The sequence below is a fragment of the Barbus barbus genome (genome assembly GCF_936440315.1).
Source record: "Barbus barbus genome assembly, chromosome: 43".
Taxonomy (NCBI): Eukaryota; Metazoa; Chordata; class Actinopteri; order Cypriniformes; family Cyprinidae; genus Barbus; species Barbus barbus.
Genome location: NC_136721.1, coordinates 8,246,090 through 8,262,507, shown reverse-complemented (window position 1 = coordinate 8,262,507; position 16,418 = coordinate 8,246,090). Strand labels below are relative to the sequence as shown.

General features: G+C 41.5%; 1 protein-coding gene across 1 annotated transcript; it reads left to right on the top strand.

Annotated features, from left to right (window-relative positions):
- Positions 1 to 11,414: 11,414 nt before the first annotated feature.
- LOC306862122 (olfactory receptor 52N5-like) lies at positions 11,415 to 12,356 on the top strand (the record flags this gene model as incomplete). Its single annotated transcript, XM_079404765.1, has 1 exon — positions 11,415 to 12,356. One exon carries the CDS (start codon positions 11,415 to 11,417, stop codon positions 12,354 to 12,356), a length of 942 nt encoding a protein of 313 aa, XP_079260891.1.
- Positions 12,357 to 16,418: the final 4,062 nt, after the last annotated feature.

Genomic DNA, 16,418 nt, shown 5'->3' with positions numbered 1-16,418 from the left:
AGTTCCTTATTAGTTGATTAAGGCTAAGTTCGTTCACCTGTGTCTTGTCATCATCTCGTTCACTCCTTTGTTTCCGTTTGCTTTATAAGCATTCAGTTTGATGTCTTGGATTGTCATGTCTTAACTTTATGTTGTTGTGAAATACTTTTGTATTATTAAAAACCCTGTTTTCACGAACTCCCCGTTGCCAGCCTTCCCAGATTCACGTCACGTAACATACTTGTACATACTGTGACGAGTCGGCTGCCTCCCCCCTGTCCATCATCACCACCCCGTCCCGTATTCGCCGCCCTTCACCAGGCTCCCGACGGGAGTGGGTGTGTGAGAGAAGAGGGGCGCTGAACACCTAGGGCTGGCGGTGTGTGATGAGGCGCACCTGATGTGAATAGAGCCTCATCACCGCCGCTGTTTAAACGCCGAGCGCGCCTCTCCTCGGGAGACCGGTCTCTTCCCCGTGCATGCACGCTGGTGTCCTCGTGGGTCCAGGAAGGGTGCGTCGAGGAGGACTGCCGCACCCGTGAGACGGCTGACGGGCCAGGATGCCGGGCCGTCGAATCCCCCAGAAGGCCGGGAACCTAGGAGATGGAAGGAGCCGCGCAAGAGACGCCGCCGCCACTCGCTCCCGGCCCCGAGAGGGGAGCGCGTGCGGCCACCGGACTCCGCCCCTTCCCTGGACCCTTCCCTTCTGAACACTACCTTCCTGCACAAGCCCCGCGGCACAACGAGGACACCAGATTCCCCGTTTATCTGGACACTTTTTTCCCCTTTGGACACTTTATTTTACCCCTTACTGTTTAATAAAAACCTCTCCGAGGCTTGACGCCACTCCCACTGTGTCTGTCGTTTGCTCCTCCCGCCACAATACTAAATTGTCTATTTTGTATATAGTGTTTGTGCTATTTTGCACATTGTCTATTTTGTATATTTGTATATTATTATTTTTATTATCCATGTCTTGTCACTGTCATTCTGTTGCACTGTGGAGCTTCTGCCACCAAAACAAATTCCTCGTATGTGTAAACGTACCTGCCAATAAAGCTAATTCTGATTATAAAAACCCATTGGAAAACCTTGAGGGAACCAACGGAGAACTAGTCTTTACAGTATTAGTCAGGTTTTGACATCACAACTAAAACACTATATTCTCAGGGAATGCAACTAAAACCTGTTCTAAACCTATTATAAATATATTATTATATCACATATGTTTTGTACTGTTGTACTCACTATTTTATCATCACTCTAGTACAATTTGTACTACATATACTAACACCACATATCACTTTTACTACCTTTTTACTCTACTACACTGCACTGTGTCAGTGCATAATATTTTACCACACTGGATCCATGAACGATTATCTGTTACATTTCTTATTGTTTGGTGTGGAGTTTATATCTGTCGCCAAAAAACAAAATGGCGCCGCTGTGTCCGGACGCCGTCCAGGCCGCTCCGCTTAGATTTTGCCTTAATTTACTTTTTTACTTACTTTTACTTTCTCTTTTTACACATTTCACGTCGGCACTGATCACCTATAACATAGAAACACTTTTGGACATTGGAAACCGCTACACCAACCTGTTCCAGGACACTTTAGCCACAAATCCAGCGTGGCCTCTGGAGATTCTTTGGAACGCAGAGATGAACAATAACCCCCCGAGGCGACGGATCAAGAAACACCACGGGAAACGCGCAGGGATTCGAGACAGACTCAGGAAAAGGGCTCACAGTCCTCCTCTTCCGAGCATTCTGCTCGCAAATGTCCAATCTTTGGTGAATAAGATGGACGATCTTAGAGCCAGGATTAGTTTCCAACGGGACATAAGGGACTGTAACATCCTTTGTTTGTCAGAAACATGGCTCTCGTCCTCTGTACCGGACACTGCTGTTATGCCAAGTGATAACTTCTCTGTTTTTCGGATGGACAGAACAGCAGAGGCCGGTAAATCCAGGGGTGGAGGTGTGTGTTTCATGATTAACAAGAAATGGTGTGATCCCAGGAATATCTCCATTCTGTCACGTTCCTGCTCGCCTCATCTGGAACATCTTTCCATTATCTGCCGCCCATTTTATCTGCCCTGGCAATTTTCATCGATCATTGTTACTGCTGTGTACATTCCACCACAGGCAGGCTTGGCTTTGTCTAAGCTTCACTTTCATCAACACGTATCTTGTCCAACTAGAGAACCAAACACACTGGATCATTGCTACCCTCAGTTCCTGAATGCCTACAAAGCCCGCTCACTACCGGCTTTTGGCAAATCGGACCATGCCGCCATTTTCCTCACACCGGAATATAAACAAAGGCTCGTTCAGGAACCCTTGGTGCAGAGAGTAGTGACGCGCTGGTCCTCCCACTCAGAGGCTATGCTACAGTCGGCTCTTGATGACGTTGACTGGGACATGTTCCGGGCGAGTTCTTCTGACGTCAGCGAGTTCACGGATGTAGCATTAAGCTTTGCAAACACGCTAACCGAGCAAGCTACAGAAACAATAACTATAAGGACATTCTCCAATCAGAAACCGTGGGTGGACAGAACAATCCGTGCTCCGGTTAACACAAGCACTGGCGCTTACAATGAGGCTCTTCTGACTGGGAATATGAGCGAGTACAAAGCATCGTGCTATGCTCTCCGACGCGCAGTAAGAGCCGTTCAACACCGATACAGAGAGAGAATTGAGTCTCATTTCCAGCTCAATGACTCTCGACGGATGTGGCAGGGACTGAGTCCCCTGCTCTACTCTCTCTACACGCATGACTGCGTGTCCTCTCACAGCTCCACATCTATTATCAAATTCGCTGATGATACTGTGGTTCTGGGCCTCATCTCCAACAATGATGAGACCGCATACTTGGATGAGGTAGAGAGACTCACATCATGGTGCCAGGACAACTGTGTCTCTCTGAATGTGAGCAAAACTAAAGAGCTGATCATGGACTTTAGGAAGAGACAGCAGCGGCCCTACACTCCTCTTATGATCAGTGGGACCCCTGTGGAGAGGGTGAGTAGCTTCAAGTACCTCGGTGTAAACATCTCCGAGAACCTGACTTGGACTACATACATCCAAACACAGGTTAAGAAAGCCAAGCAAAGACTGTACCATCTGCGACAGCTGAGGAAATTCAGGGTCTCACCATCGATCTTGAAAACTTTCTATTCACTGACCATAGAAAGTGTTTTGACTCAGTGCATCTCAGTGTGGTATGGAAACAGCTCCAATCAGGACTGCAAAGCACTACAGAGAGTTGTGCACATAGCTGAGCGCATCTCAGGGTCTGCTCTCCCCTCTCTGTAGGACATCTACCTCAAACGCTGCAAAAATGGAGCTGTCAAAATCATCAAGGACTCAAATCACCCTGGTAACCGTCTATTCACTTTGCTTCCATCTGGTAAGTGCTTCCGTAGCCTGATGGCAAAAACTGAGAGACTTAGGAGGAACTTCTTCCCCCAGGCCATCAGGCTCCTAAACTCTAACTCTGTGTCATAACATCACTTGACTCCATGTAAATATCACCATATCAATAAGCTATTCATAATTTTTCTCTACCTCATATTGCTGCTATTTAAATACCCTGTACAACTTTTTTGCACATTTTTTTGCACATTCCTCTTTATTACTATTTATCAGAGGTGTCAAGTAACGAAGTACAAATACTTTGTTACCTTACTTAAGTAGAAATTTTGGGTATCTATACTTTACTGGAGTAATTATTTTTCAGCCGACTTTTTACTTCTACTCCTTACATTTTCACGCAATTATCTGTACTTTCTACTCCTTACATTTTAAAAATAGCCTCGTTACTCCTATTTCATTTCGGCTCGTTTTCATTCCGGCTTGTCATCGTCATGGGCATTGCTAGGTCATTTTTAGGGGGCTTTAGCAGCCCTAAATTTCTGCTCAGCCCCCCTAAAAATCTTGCGATTCTTCCCCTTTAAATTTCAAACGGCAGCAGACTTCGGCTCCTCCCCATCTTTCTGCGCTTCAATCCACAGACTGCGATGGCGCAGAGGAGAGGACAAGGTGTGTGTTTATCGATAGATTGTTATAATATCTACATCTGTGCAGTTCTTTGTCTTAAATACAGTTTACAAAAAGTCATGGGAGAGCAATCGGTTTCCAATCTTCTGTAAAGTTTTCGCTGCATTCACCACTCATCACACCACAGCTGTTTCCTTCAGCGAAAGCCCTTAACACATTATGCGCATACTTTATAAATGATCACGTTATTGCTATTTTCATTTGAAAATTTAGCTTTCAATATAGAACTTAATATTACAGTGCATGTGGCATTAACTACCATACAGTTATGCATAGAAGTGATTAAAGACAGTGACATACAGCACTCAGTCAGTGCACTCATTTTAATTGCATATCAGAGTGATTGACAGAGATTGAAACATTGTGTGTCCCTCTCACAGGCTGCTTCAGTTTTTTTTTTTTTTTTTTTTTTTTACTTTTAAAAGTTAATCACAGCACCCACATAGTTTAATCCATTGTCTAGCCTTATAGCTGTGTTGTTTATATTGCTAATATGGATAGTCAGTGTAAGTTTAAAGTGATATGATGTTTTATGTTTCCAATTTTTTGTTTGTACTTGAGCATAGAAAAAGATTTGTACTAGTAATGCAAACAGTAACATTTTTGGTTTGTACAGTAAACAGGTGTGTGTGTGAGATCAGGTAGACTTGTATTTGTACTCGGATGTTATACCCATCTATGCAATAAAGTGGAATACTGCAATAAGTTTAGTATACCATCCTACCCTATTAATACATTTTTTTTGTAAATATTTATTTATTTTTTATTATTATACCATCATTGGGGGCTGAGCCCCCCTAAAATGAAAATCCTAGCATCGCCCTTGGTCATCGCTCAAAAAAATAAAAAAATAAAATAAAAACCTATCCAGATAAATCGCGCCATCCGGATAGAGTGAATTGTGGTTGGATGAGAATATAAACCTATACCATTCCGACACCCTATTGGTTTGTACGCGATCCATCGCACCTGCACATGACACAAATCACGTCACACTCAAAAAAGATTATTTCTTAAAAGTTATTATTTCTCCACTACTGGCTCATTTATCAAACGGGTGCTTTCTCTTCGTCCGTTGCCCTCACAGATTCCTGCAGCTAAGCTTGGATGTACATTTACATTCCAATAAAGGTTATTGATGACATGCCTCTGAAGTTTGACTTTTTGCACCATTACAATACTTACAGGCAACTAGTCATCATATCTTCCGCTCCATGAAACACGTTAATGCTCAGTAGTACACATATATGGTTTTTTAATGTATTTGCATTGTACTAAAATGCGTTCATTTTCAGTGGGCACATATCCGGCTGAAACAGGTAGCCTAGTGCATCCCACATTTTTCAACATTAACATTTTAATATAACATTATAGTCATTATGGCCTTTAGAAAAATGTTTTTTTGAGGAGGTGGGGTAGTGCACAATAGGCCCCTGTGCCGCGGCCTAAGCTTTTGTCCTTAATGGCATTTTTTTCCCTTCCATTACTTTTACTTTTATACTTTAAGTAGTTTTGAAACCAGTACTTTTACACTTTTACTTGAGTAAAAAACTTGAGTTGATACTTCAACTTCTACAGAAGTCTTTTTAAACCCTAGTATCTATACTTCTACTTGAGTAATGAATGTGAATACTTTTGACACCACTGCTGTTTATGTCAACAACATACTAACCTGCACATTTATATTTATATTTTTTATCTTTTATTTTATTTTATTCTTTTTTTTTTCTACTTTTCTTTTTCTTAATATTTTTATTCTATATAATTGCACGGTCCTTGGAGCGGACCTGACCTGCATTTCCCTGCTGGTTATACTCTGTATAATTGTGTATGTGACAAATAAAAAAAATCTTGAATCTTTAATCTGCTATGAAAATATTGAAAACAGACTTCCAGTGTGTCAATTTTTTATTCGTATTTACTGATTTTATTCCATTTTATCAATGATGATCAATTATTAGTAGGCTACTTAAAGATGTATTATTTCGATTTGTTTCCTGTATTTCAATGGGAAATGCTGGAAAACTGTCATAGAACAGAGGCGAGTTGGCTGTATATATACACCTGATGTGCTTGTTAAGGTGAATAGCTGACGAGCTCCACCTGGGCCAGACTGATTATCTGATCGTGCTCCTCCTGAACCTTTTTTAATAAAAAATCATTTAAATTCACGTCTCGCACACTTCAATGCCCTTTGAATGGAACATATATGCTCGCTTCGAGCGTGAATCATGGCGGAATGTCTGAAGTGGGTCTGAAGTGAAGAGAGAAACATACAAAATGTGCAGAGCCGGGGGGCGCGAGGACTGGTGTTGAAAACCGCTGGAATAGAGTACAACAGGGCTAAAGAGACACCTTAAGAAAAAAATTGCTATTCCCTGCACCTCAAGTGCATAATTGCAGAAAAAATATATATGTTTATATTGAACATCAATGGAGCAACAGATTTTGTGTGAAAATATATCATACAAGTTGTTTATTTTGTTTAAAAGTCTTATAAATTTATGAGTTGGCAAGGGGGGCCTTTTACCCCACACATAGGGGAAAAGGCTCACAGCATGGGGTAAAAGGCATACAGTATTGATACAAATACTTCAGCTAAAATAATGTTGTTGCTGTTGTTGTTTTTAATATCTTAGTTAATACTTGTTCAAAACAATCACTTTAGAAAAGTTTGCACTATTTTCTGCTTATTTTGAAAAAATAAAAAAATATATATTTTGGTTCAATAAATATACTGTCATTAAAATGTTACTATAAAAATATATTTTCAAATACAGAAACAAAATCATTTAAAAAAGTAAATATACTGAAAGCATTGAAGAAGATCCCATAATAACTGAATAAAGATTTAAAATAGTAATAACAAATAATATTTTATTATATGATATGATTAAAATCATGTTTTTAAATATGATGGTTTCATTCTACACATGGTGAATATCTCTAATATGGACACCCAACATTAGATATGATATTTACCATCTGAATCTAACCATGTCATGTCAACAAATGGAAAAGTCAGCCATCTATTAATTATCAAGTTAATTACTGTGCCTTTAGCCCCAACAGTAGGGACACTTTTTACCCCAATACCATAGTTTTACATATTCTTTCGTTATTTAAAAACCGTTGGTTTAATTATCTTAAACAAAAATGAAAATCGTTATGAATACATTTGTCTCAAAATATATGCAATCATTTTAGCGATTCTCATTTGCTACTTAAATCTACAGCATTTAAATAAAATAAAATAAAATTTAGATCAAGTAAGCACAGAATCAACTTTGTGCTGCTGCCCGCGATCGCATCAAGGATCAGACAAATATACACATGCATCTTGAAAAGAGAATGTTTTGGAAAGTGCTACGCCATGTTTTTGTGCTATCTAGTGATTTAGAGGAAAATAATATCAAAGGCACCTTTTATCCCGGGGGAACCTTTAGACCTTGTACCCTACCAGTATTTACAAGCCTTGTCATAGCCATAACTGCAACAATATGAGATTCTCTGTGACAATCGGATGTCTCGAGTGCCTTTGGGTCTCACTCCCTGTTTGGGCGATTGATTAGTATGTCGATCAGCTATGGCTTGTTCTTCTACACTTTCTATAGACTGTTGAGATTCACAAGATTCATGGGATTCACTGGCTGTATCCTGAGGGGGTCCGTGACGAAGCTCTGATGTGTGTTCCGCCTACTTCTCAAACTTGCCAAACCGGTTCAAAAGCAGATCACAGTATGGCCAGACAATGCCACCTCAGCACTACAGGACTGCTTCCAGGACACAGACTGGAACATGTTTAAAGAGGCAGCCACCTACAACAACCACACAGACCTGCATGAGTACACTGAAACTGTGACTGCTTACATCAAAAAGTGCACTGATGATGTGACAGTCACCAAGACCATGACCACAAGTGCAAACCAGAAGCCATGGATGACAGCAGAGGTTCGTGGCCTGCTAAAGACCAGATATGAAGCATTCAGATCAGGAGATAAAGCAGCCCTCAAAACAGCAAGAGCCAGTCTGTCCTGTGTCATCAAAAATGCAAAACGGTCATATGCTCAAAAAAATGAACAACCACTTCACAGACAGCAGAGACACACTGAGCCTGTGGCAAGCCATTCAGACCATCACTGACTACAAGCCCCCGCCACAGGCCTGTGATGAGGACACATCCCTCCCCGATGCTCTCAACCACTTTTATTCAGGGTTTGAAATGCAGAATGACACACCTGCACAAAAACTGCCCACACCTCCCAACGACCGGGCGCTCTGTCTGTCTCCAGCCGACATAATGAAGACCCTATCTAGGATTAACCCACGCAAGGCTGCGGGTCCTGACAACATACCTGGCCGTGTTCTGAGAGACTGTGCTGCACAGCTGACAGATGTGCTTACAGATATCTTCAACACGTCGCTGAGCCAGGCAGTCGTCCCCACATGTCTCAAATCCAGAACAATCATACCGTTACCAAAGAAATCACCTGTGTCCTGTCTCAATGACTACCGTCCCATAGCACTGACTCCAATCATGATGAAGTGCTTTGAGAGGCTAGTCATGCACAACATCAAAACCAGCCTCCCCAACACACTTGAACCGCTCCAGTTTGCATACCGTCCAAACCGCTCTACGGACGATGCAATTTCCTCCACCCTCCACCTGGCTCTTACCCACCTAGAAACTAAAGACTCCTATGTTAGAATGCTGTTCATTGACTTCAGCTCGGCATTCAACACAATAATCCCACAACAGCTCATAAATAAACTAAACCTGCTGGGCCTTAACAATTCCCTGTGTAATTGGATCCTGGACTTTCTAACCGGAAGACCTCAGTCAGTCCGTGTTGGCCACAACACCTCGAGCTCTACCACACTGAGCACAGGGGCCCCACAAGGCTGTGTGCTCAGCCCGCTGCTCTTCACACTGCTGACCCACGACTGCACTGCCAAGTTCAGCTCCAACCACATCATCAAGTTTGCTGATGACACAACAGTGGTAGGTCTCATCAGCAACAACGATGAAACGCACTACAGAGAGGAAGTGGCACAGCTGGCTGAATGGTGTGGCACCAACAATCTGTCCCTCAATGTGGAGAAGACAAAGGAGGTTGTGATGGACTTCAGAAGAAACTCCTTTGACCACCCCCACTGACCATCGGCAGCTCGACTGTGGAGAGAGTCAGCAGCACTAAATTCCTGGGGGTGCACATCACAGAGGATCTCACCTGCACCACCAACACCATGTCACTCTCCAAAAAGGCACAACAACGCCTACACTTTCTCCGCCGGCTGAAAAGAGCAAGTCTCCCTCTACCCATCCTCACCACATTCTACAGAGGTACCATTGAGAGTGTGCTGACCAGCTGCATCACTGTCTGGTACGGGAACTGCAGTGCTGCTGACCGCAAGACCCTCCAGCGGACAGTGAACACAGCTGCAAAGATCATCGGTGCCCCTCTCCCCTCCATCCTGGACATTTTCTTTACACGATGCTCCAGCAAAACCAACAGCATCGTGAAGGACTCCACCCATCCCTCCCACAGTCTCTTCCAGCTCCTACCATCAGGAAGGACGGTACTGGAGCATCAGAACCCGCTCCTCCAAACTGCTCAACAGCTTTTTCCCCCAGGCTGTGAGAGCCCTGAACTCAAATCACCCCGCCCCCCTCTGAAACCCCATGCAAACCCCTACCTGCTGAAACATGCACTACAAATCATCCTGCACTGTTCCCAAACCAGCTGCTTGACACAAACTGTCTCTCTTTGCACATGTACAGTATTTGTGAAGCATTAGTATAGTTTGTATTTTATATCTTCTATTTTTTAGTTTGTATAGGGTAAATATTTATGTGAAGCATTCGTATAGTTTGTATTTTTTATCCTTTATTCTTTTAGTTTGTATAGGGTAAATACTTATATATATAGTATACTTATAGTTTAATCTGTCAGTAGGTTAGTTGTGTATAGGTTTATAGTGGTTTTTTTATTTTATTATTTTTTATTATTCTGTATTTATGTAGCACCGTGGTCCTGCAAGGCACGACATTTCGTTCCACTGTATGTCCCCACATGTAGCGGAATGACAATAAAGCTCAACTTGACTTGACTTGATTTAGTAGTCCAGCAATTAACTTTGTTTCAAGAGCTGCAATCCTTTGTAGAAGTCTGTGGTGGTTCATCCATCAAATAGATTCCACAAGAGGCATTTTCTTGTCTGTTTGAATGTAGACAGCTGTGATTTCCTGTCCCCAGAATGTAAAATGCTGGCAGGGAGAGTCAAACAAATATTTTTCATAGTATTATTCCATTCTCAAACTGTTTTTCTTTTAGTGTTTGTGCCAAAAATGTGTTGTTTGAGCACAGTGCTGATCTGCTAAAGTTAAAATCTGAGAGAAAAAAAAAATGTACAGAAACATGGAGGAAATAATATTGAAGAAAGAAGTATCAGACATTTTAAATTATAATCTATAATTTAGGTAATCGTAGATAATCTATACTTTAGGTAATCTTTCAAATGTGTATATACATTTAACAATACAATCAGACAAGCACAAAATCAAAACTGACACATCATAAGGCATTGAAAAAATACCCTATATATAATGACCCTATATACTGTATATTAAACAGAATAACTATCATATAATTTTATATCATTAACGTATATCATTTTAATCAGTGTCTATGATCATGGCAACAAGTGACATGAATCAGTTTTCCCCTCTGGGGTGATAGTATCATAGAAACACCTTTGAACCACATATTAAAACGTGAGGGCAGGTAAACATTTCTTCAGAGAAGTGCAAGTTAGTATTTAGGTAACACTAGATACTGAGTTGACTGTGACTTCATGAGACAACATATGAATCAAATATTTAAAGAAATAAATCAGCTCCCTTAATAATAACAGAATCCATCTGCAGTAAGTATGTGTTACTTTACATAGTCAAACTAATACTAGGTAACTACCAAATATTTCCTAACTTTACAACGTTTATATCAAATTCCTTGATATTTCTGTTTAAAATGCAATACTTAAGTGTGTCCATGTTTTGCTAAAATTCGGATTAATTTTGCTTATATTAACACATGACCCAAGCAATGTAGACTGTTTAACCTGTTTAGACAACAAGTAGTTATGTAAAATGTGATACATAGAGTTTACATGTGGACATCATCTGTATATTAGCACAAAAAAGATATCAAGATAGAATGAAAGATATCTGGGTGACATGCATTTTACTTCCAAGAGCTCATGAACAATATTTCCATGTACATTCTAACAAAGTACAATGCAGTAGTCTATGCTGAAATGTTATAAATTAATATAAGTCAGACTGTTACTGTTTGCAGGATTTGCGCACGAAATGGACAACCTGACATTCAGAAACAGTATTCTACTAGTGGAAGGACTTCAAGTTACACCTCAGTCTACCTATGTTGTTTTCACATTTCTTCTTTTGGTTTATGTCTTCATAATGGTTTCCAATATTGCACTTGTTATTCTGATCTCAACAGAGAAGAATCTACATCATCCTATGCATTTCCTCTTCTGTAACTTGCCACTGAATGATATATTAGGGACAACTGTCATTTTGCCACGCTTATTGCAGGACATTTTAAAAGAAACATCAGAGCGCTATATGACATATGTGGAGTGTGTTGTTCAAGCATATTTTGTGCATATATTTGTAGCAGCATGCCATTATGTTCTTATAATCATGGCCTTTGACAGATATGTGGCTATATGCAATCCACTGCGATACACGACTATAATGACCAACAAAATGGTGGTAAAATTGTCAGCATCAGCCTGGGGGCTGTCGGTACTTATGGTGACAATTCTGATAGGACTCACTGTGCGACTGTCTCACTGCAGATCTAAAATTGAAAATCCTTTCTGTGACAATGCTTCACTGTTTAAACTGTCCTGTGAGGATGGTGTTGCTGTTAATAATGTATATGGAATCATTTATACTGTGGTTTTATTTTCCTTCTCAATTCTGTCTATATTCATAACATATGGCAAAATTGCTACTGTATGCATAACTAGTAAAAACAAAGCACTGAACAGCAAAGCCATAAAAACATGCAGCACTCATTTAGCTGTTTATTTAATCATGCTTGTTTCTGGCTCCACTTTTATTTTTCTCCATCGTTTCCCTCTCTATTCTGAGAGCAGGAAACTAGCAAGTATAATGTTCCACATTGTACCACCAGGACTAAATCCTTTAGTATATGGTTTACAAACTAAAGAAATAAGACAGAAGTTTGTAAAATTTTGGTGCAGAGAAAAAGCATCCTCTTAATTTATTATATTATTATACACTGGGAACAGCATTTAATGTGTTGAGTCAGTAACTCCCCTTTAGGAATAAATACAATGCTGTGATAATCTTCAAACTCTGTCTATGGATCCAATCATACAAGTAATGTTTTAGGAATGTAAATCTTTAGTAACTGCTTTGTAACTTAACTTATTTATTTTAGGGACACTATATCAGTGTGTTCACATGGTAATGTATTACAATATATTTATATTTCCAATAAAAGACCTACTTACATAGTCTAAATTGTATTTTACAAAATTTATTGTGCCCTTTTACATTTAGAAAATCTACTGAATAAATAGTTAGCTTGTTTTTGTTTGTTTTTAATGGAGTACATAGACTTAGTGATCCTTATATAGCCAAATGTTAAGGTAATAGTCTTTCTTTGAGTTTAGTTAGTTATATAATTATACAATTAATTATACATTAATTTACTTTTGACCAGTGTCAGAGTATTTTCTTATCAATTGAAACTCTTCTGTCTGAGATTCGTCTGGCCCAATAACTCTAAGTGGGATTAAATAATAATAATAATAAGCTACATTACTATTGCAATATGCACAATAGTACACTCAAAAATGTATATGTCCTACAATATAAGCAAAATTACAATATATGTGACTTAATATGTGATATACAACGCAACATGGCGGCGCGCACAGACGCAGCGGCTTCTCTCTCTCCCGACAGAATGGTGTTTTCGTGTTTTTTGTCTTGTAATGTTTTTGTACACCTTCGTCACGTCTACCTGTCTTCAAGCGCGCATACAATCGTGAGTTCTTGCTCGATGTCGGCAGAATCACATTTTTAGAGTTAAACTCAGCACACGTAGAACCCTGCATTTCGGCCCGGGCCCGATGTGCCCCGACTTTTTTACGCCTCTAGGGCCGGGCTTCTGGCCAATTTCCACGTCATATAGTTCAGAGGCGGGCCGGGCATCGGGCCTGTTTTGGGTTTCTCCTTATTTTATATTGTAGACGTCTATCGATTAGTGATGAAAAAAATTGCCGCGCTGGTGGAAACAACAGGAGACCGTGCCGCAACTGAGAGCAGCTCGATGGTGTTTAGTGTCCCGCGCGTGCGCAAGTGACTTCAGCGCAGCTGAATAGTTCTGCGTTTAAATGCACGCAATAGGCTAAAGCTTGCTGCAAAACCCCAGTAAACATAACCATGAATGTGTCTGCGGGAAATAATAAGGAGATATTATAATTATTTACTAATAAACAAATGTTTTCTGAGTCTGTGTCGCAAGGATGAAGTTGCTTATCCTGACTCGCCGTCTCCTCATTAGACGCGCCTTTAGAGAGAATTGCATCTTTATTGATTATGATTAAGATTATAATAAAAGAGTTTTTGTTTTAATTTTTTTTATTTCGTTAAGTGATCATTTAAAGCTTTCTGTAGATATATTTATCGTGTCAGTGAGGCATGTATTCGCTCAGCTTCGGTTCATTTTTGTGAAGCGCTCATGTTCAAGATGGCAGAAAGAGCATCATGTTTGTTTTCTTTGTTTTATAAAAGAACTACCTTTTGTTGGTATTGTGAGTGCACGCAAATACAAGTAGACCCTTTACATGTCCGAATGATGTATTACTCTTACCTTTATCAAAAAATAAAAAAATTACGGGGTAGGCTATTTTAATTTGTTTCCACTGAAAAAAATCCAAAGCTGGTGCCTCCATGTCCTTTAGAGAGTGCTTTAGCTTCCACTCTCCGCACAAACTTAGATATAGGCTAGCGCACATTATTATTATAGCGCAGGTTTAACGTTTAAACATTGTTATATGCTTGAACTGTTTTAGTATATCTATAGATTTTATTTTAGGCAAGTCGTGATGATATGAGAAGGCTAAATTGATCAAACATAGGCTATGATCAGCTCATGCCGCTGGCCGCTTGGTCGTTACTTTAAAAAAGACAAAAACTTATAGGCTATTTAACGAACAAAAATGCTCCAAACGTTTTTCTAAATTAACTTAATAAAAAAACTAAACAAAATATAATAATTTTGCCATTACACACAAAACTGAACTATTTTAATAGCTGAAACAGTAGTATAAACTGTTTTAGGAGAAGGGGAAAAAAAAGACGGCTCGGGTCGGACTCGGGCCGGTAATTCTGGTAAGATGTCGGACACGGGCCGGGCTAGGGCCTGAGCGTCTCGGGCCAGGGCCGGGCTAGGGCCTAAGTTTGAGGCCCGTGCAGGGCTCTAAGCACACGCCGAAGAGCTGCGGGACCTCGGTCTGCTCCGAAAGCCTACTCCATCACCGACCTCCACTACTGCATCTCGCCCACAGCGGAGGCGCTACAAGCAGCGTGAGAGGAAGCAGAAGAGGGGTAAGTGCGGAGGTATCCAAGCTAGGCTAGCGGCCAACCCACACAAGCCAGCTAGTCCCACCATCGTACTGGCAAACGTACGCTCTTTGGACAATAAACTGGACTACATCCGACTACTTCGCTCTACTCAGAGGACTGTAAGAGACTCTTGTGTTTTTGTGTTTACGGAAACATGGCTTAACAACAGCGTACCGGACTGCGCCATACAGCTCGACCAGCTAACATGCTATCGAGCTGACAGAGCTCTCGTCGAGGGAGGTAAGATCCGCGGCGGTGGGCTTTGTGTTTACATCAGTGATGCATGGTGCCGCGACGCTGTTGTGGTCTGCAAACACTGCTCACCCTTGGTGGAGTTTATGATTATAAACGAGGGAATATACAGCCATACTGCTCGTTGCTGTATACATCCCTCCCAGCCCCAACAACAACAACAGGAGTGAGGCACTAAATGATCTGTACCAGCACACCAGTGAGCAGCAGACAGCCCACCCAGATGCTTTTCTCATCTTGGCTGGGGATTTCAACCACGCAGACTTAAAGAGTGTGTTCCCAAAAATACATAAAAACATAGACTTTCCAACAAGGGGAAAAAATACTCTGGACTTTGTTTACACCACCCAGAGAGGAGCTTACAAGGCCCTCCCCCTCCCCCACCTCGGAGCCTCAGACCACATCACTGTCATGCTAATGCCTGCATACAGACCGCTCGTTAAAGCCATCAAACCAATACACAAACAGATACAAGTGTGGCCAGAAGGGTCGTCAGAGGCACTTCAAGACTGTTTTGACACCACTGACTGGAATATGTTTAAACAGGCTGCCACGTACAACAACACTACAGACCTCCAAGAGTACTTGGAGACCGTCACTGCCTACATCACCAAGTGCATTGATGATTTAACAGTCACAAAGACCATCACTGTCCGGGCCAACCAGAAGCTGTGGATGACAGGGGAGGTCTACAGACTTCTGAAGGCTCGGAACGCTGCCTTTAGAGCTGGAGATGAGGAGGGTCTGAAGACAGCTAGGGCCAAACTTTCCCGCGGCATCAGAGAGGCCAAGAGACAGTACTCCAGGACGATAGCCCATCGTTTCAGTGACAGCAGAGACACTCGGAACCTGTGGCAGGGGATACAGACCATTACGGACTACAAGCCCACACCACAGACCTGTGACAGTACCATCCCCCTGCTGAACGAGCTGAATGTGTTCTTTGCTCGCTTTGAGGCACAAAACAGCACCACTGCACAGAAGACTACACCTCCTCCCGGCGACCAGGTGATGACGCTGTCCCCGGACAGTGTGAGGAGATCCCTCAGCAGGATCAATGCACGCAAAGCTCCGGGTCCTGACAACATTCCTGGGCGTGTACTGAGAGACTGTGCAGTGGAACTCACTGATGTCTTCAAAGACATCTTCAACATCTCGCTAAATCAGGCCGTTGTCCCCACATGCTTCAAAGCTACCACCATCATTCCAGTCCCGAAGTAGTCATCTCCATCCTGCTTCAATGACAACCGTCCAATAGCACTCACTCCTATTCTCATGAAGTTCTTTGAACAGCTAGTCATGCACCACATCAAGTCTGCCCCCCCCCCACTGGACCCCTTCCAGTTTGCATACAGGTCCAACCGCACGACTGAGGATGCAATCGCCACTGCCCTCCACCCAGCCCTCACACATCTGGACAAAAAAGACTCATAT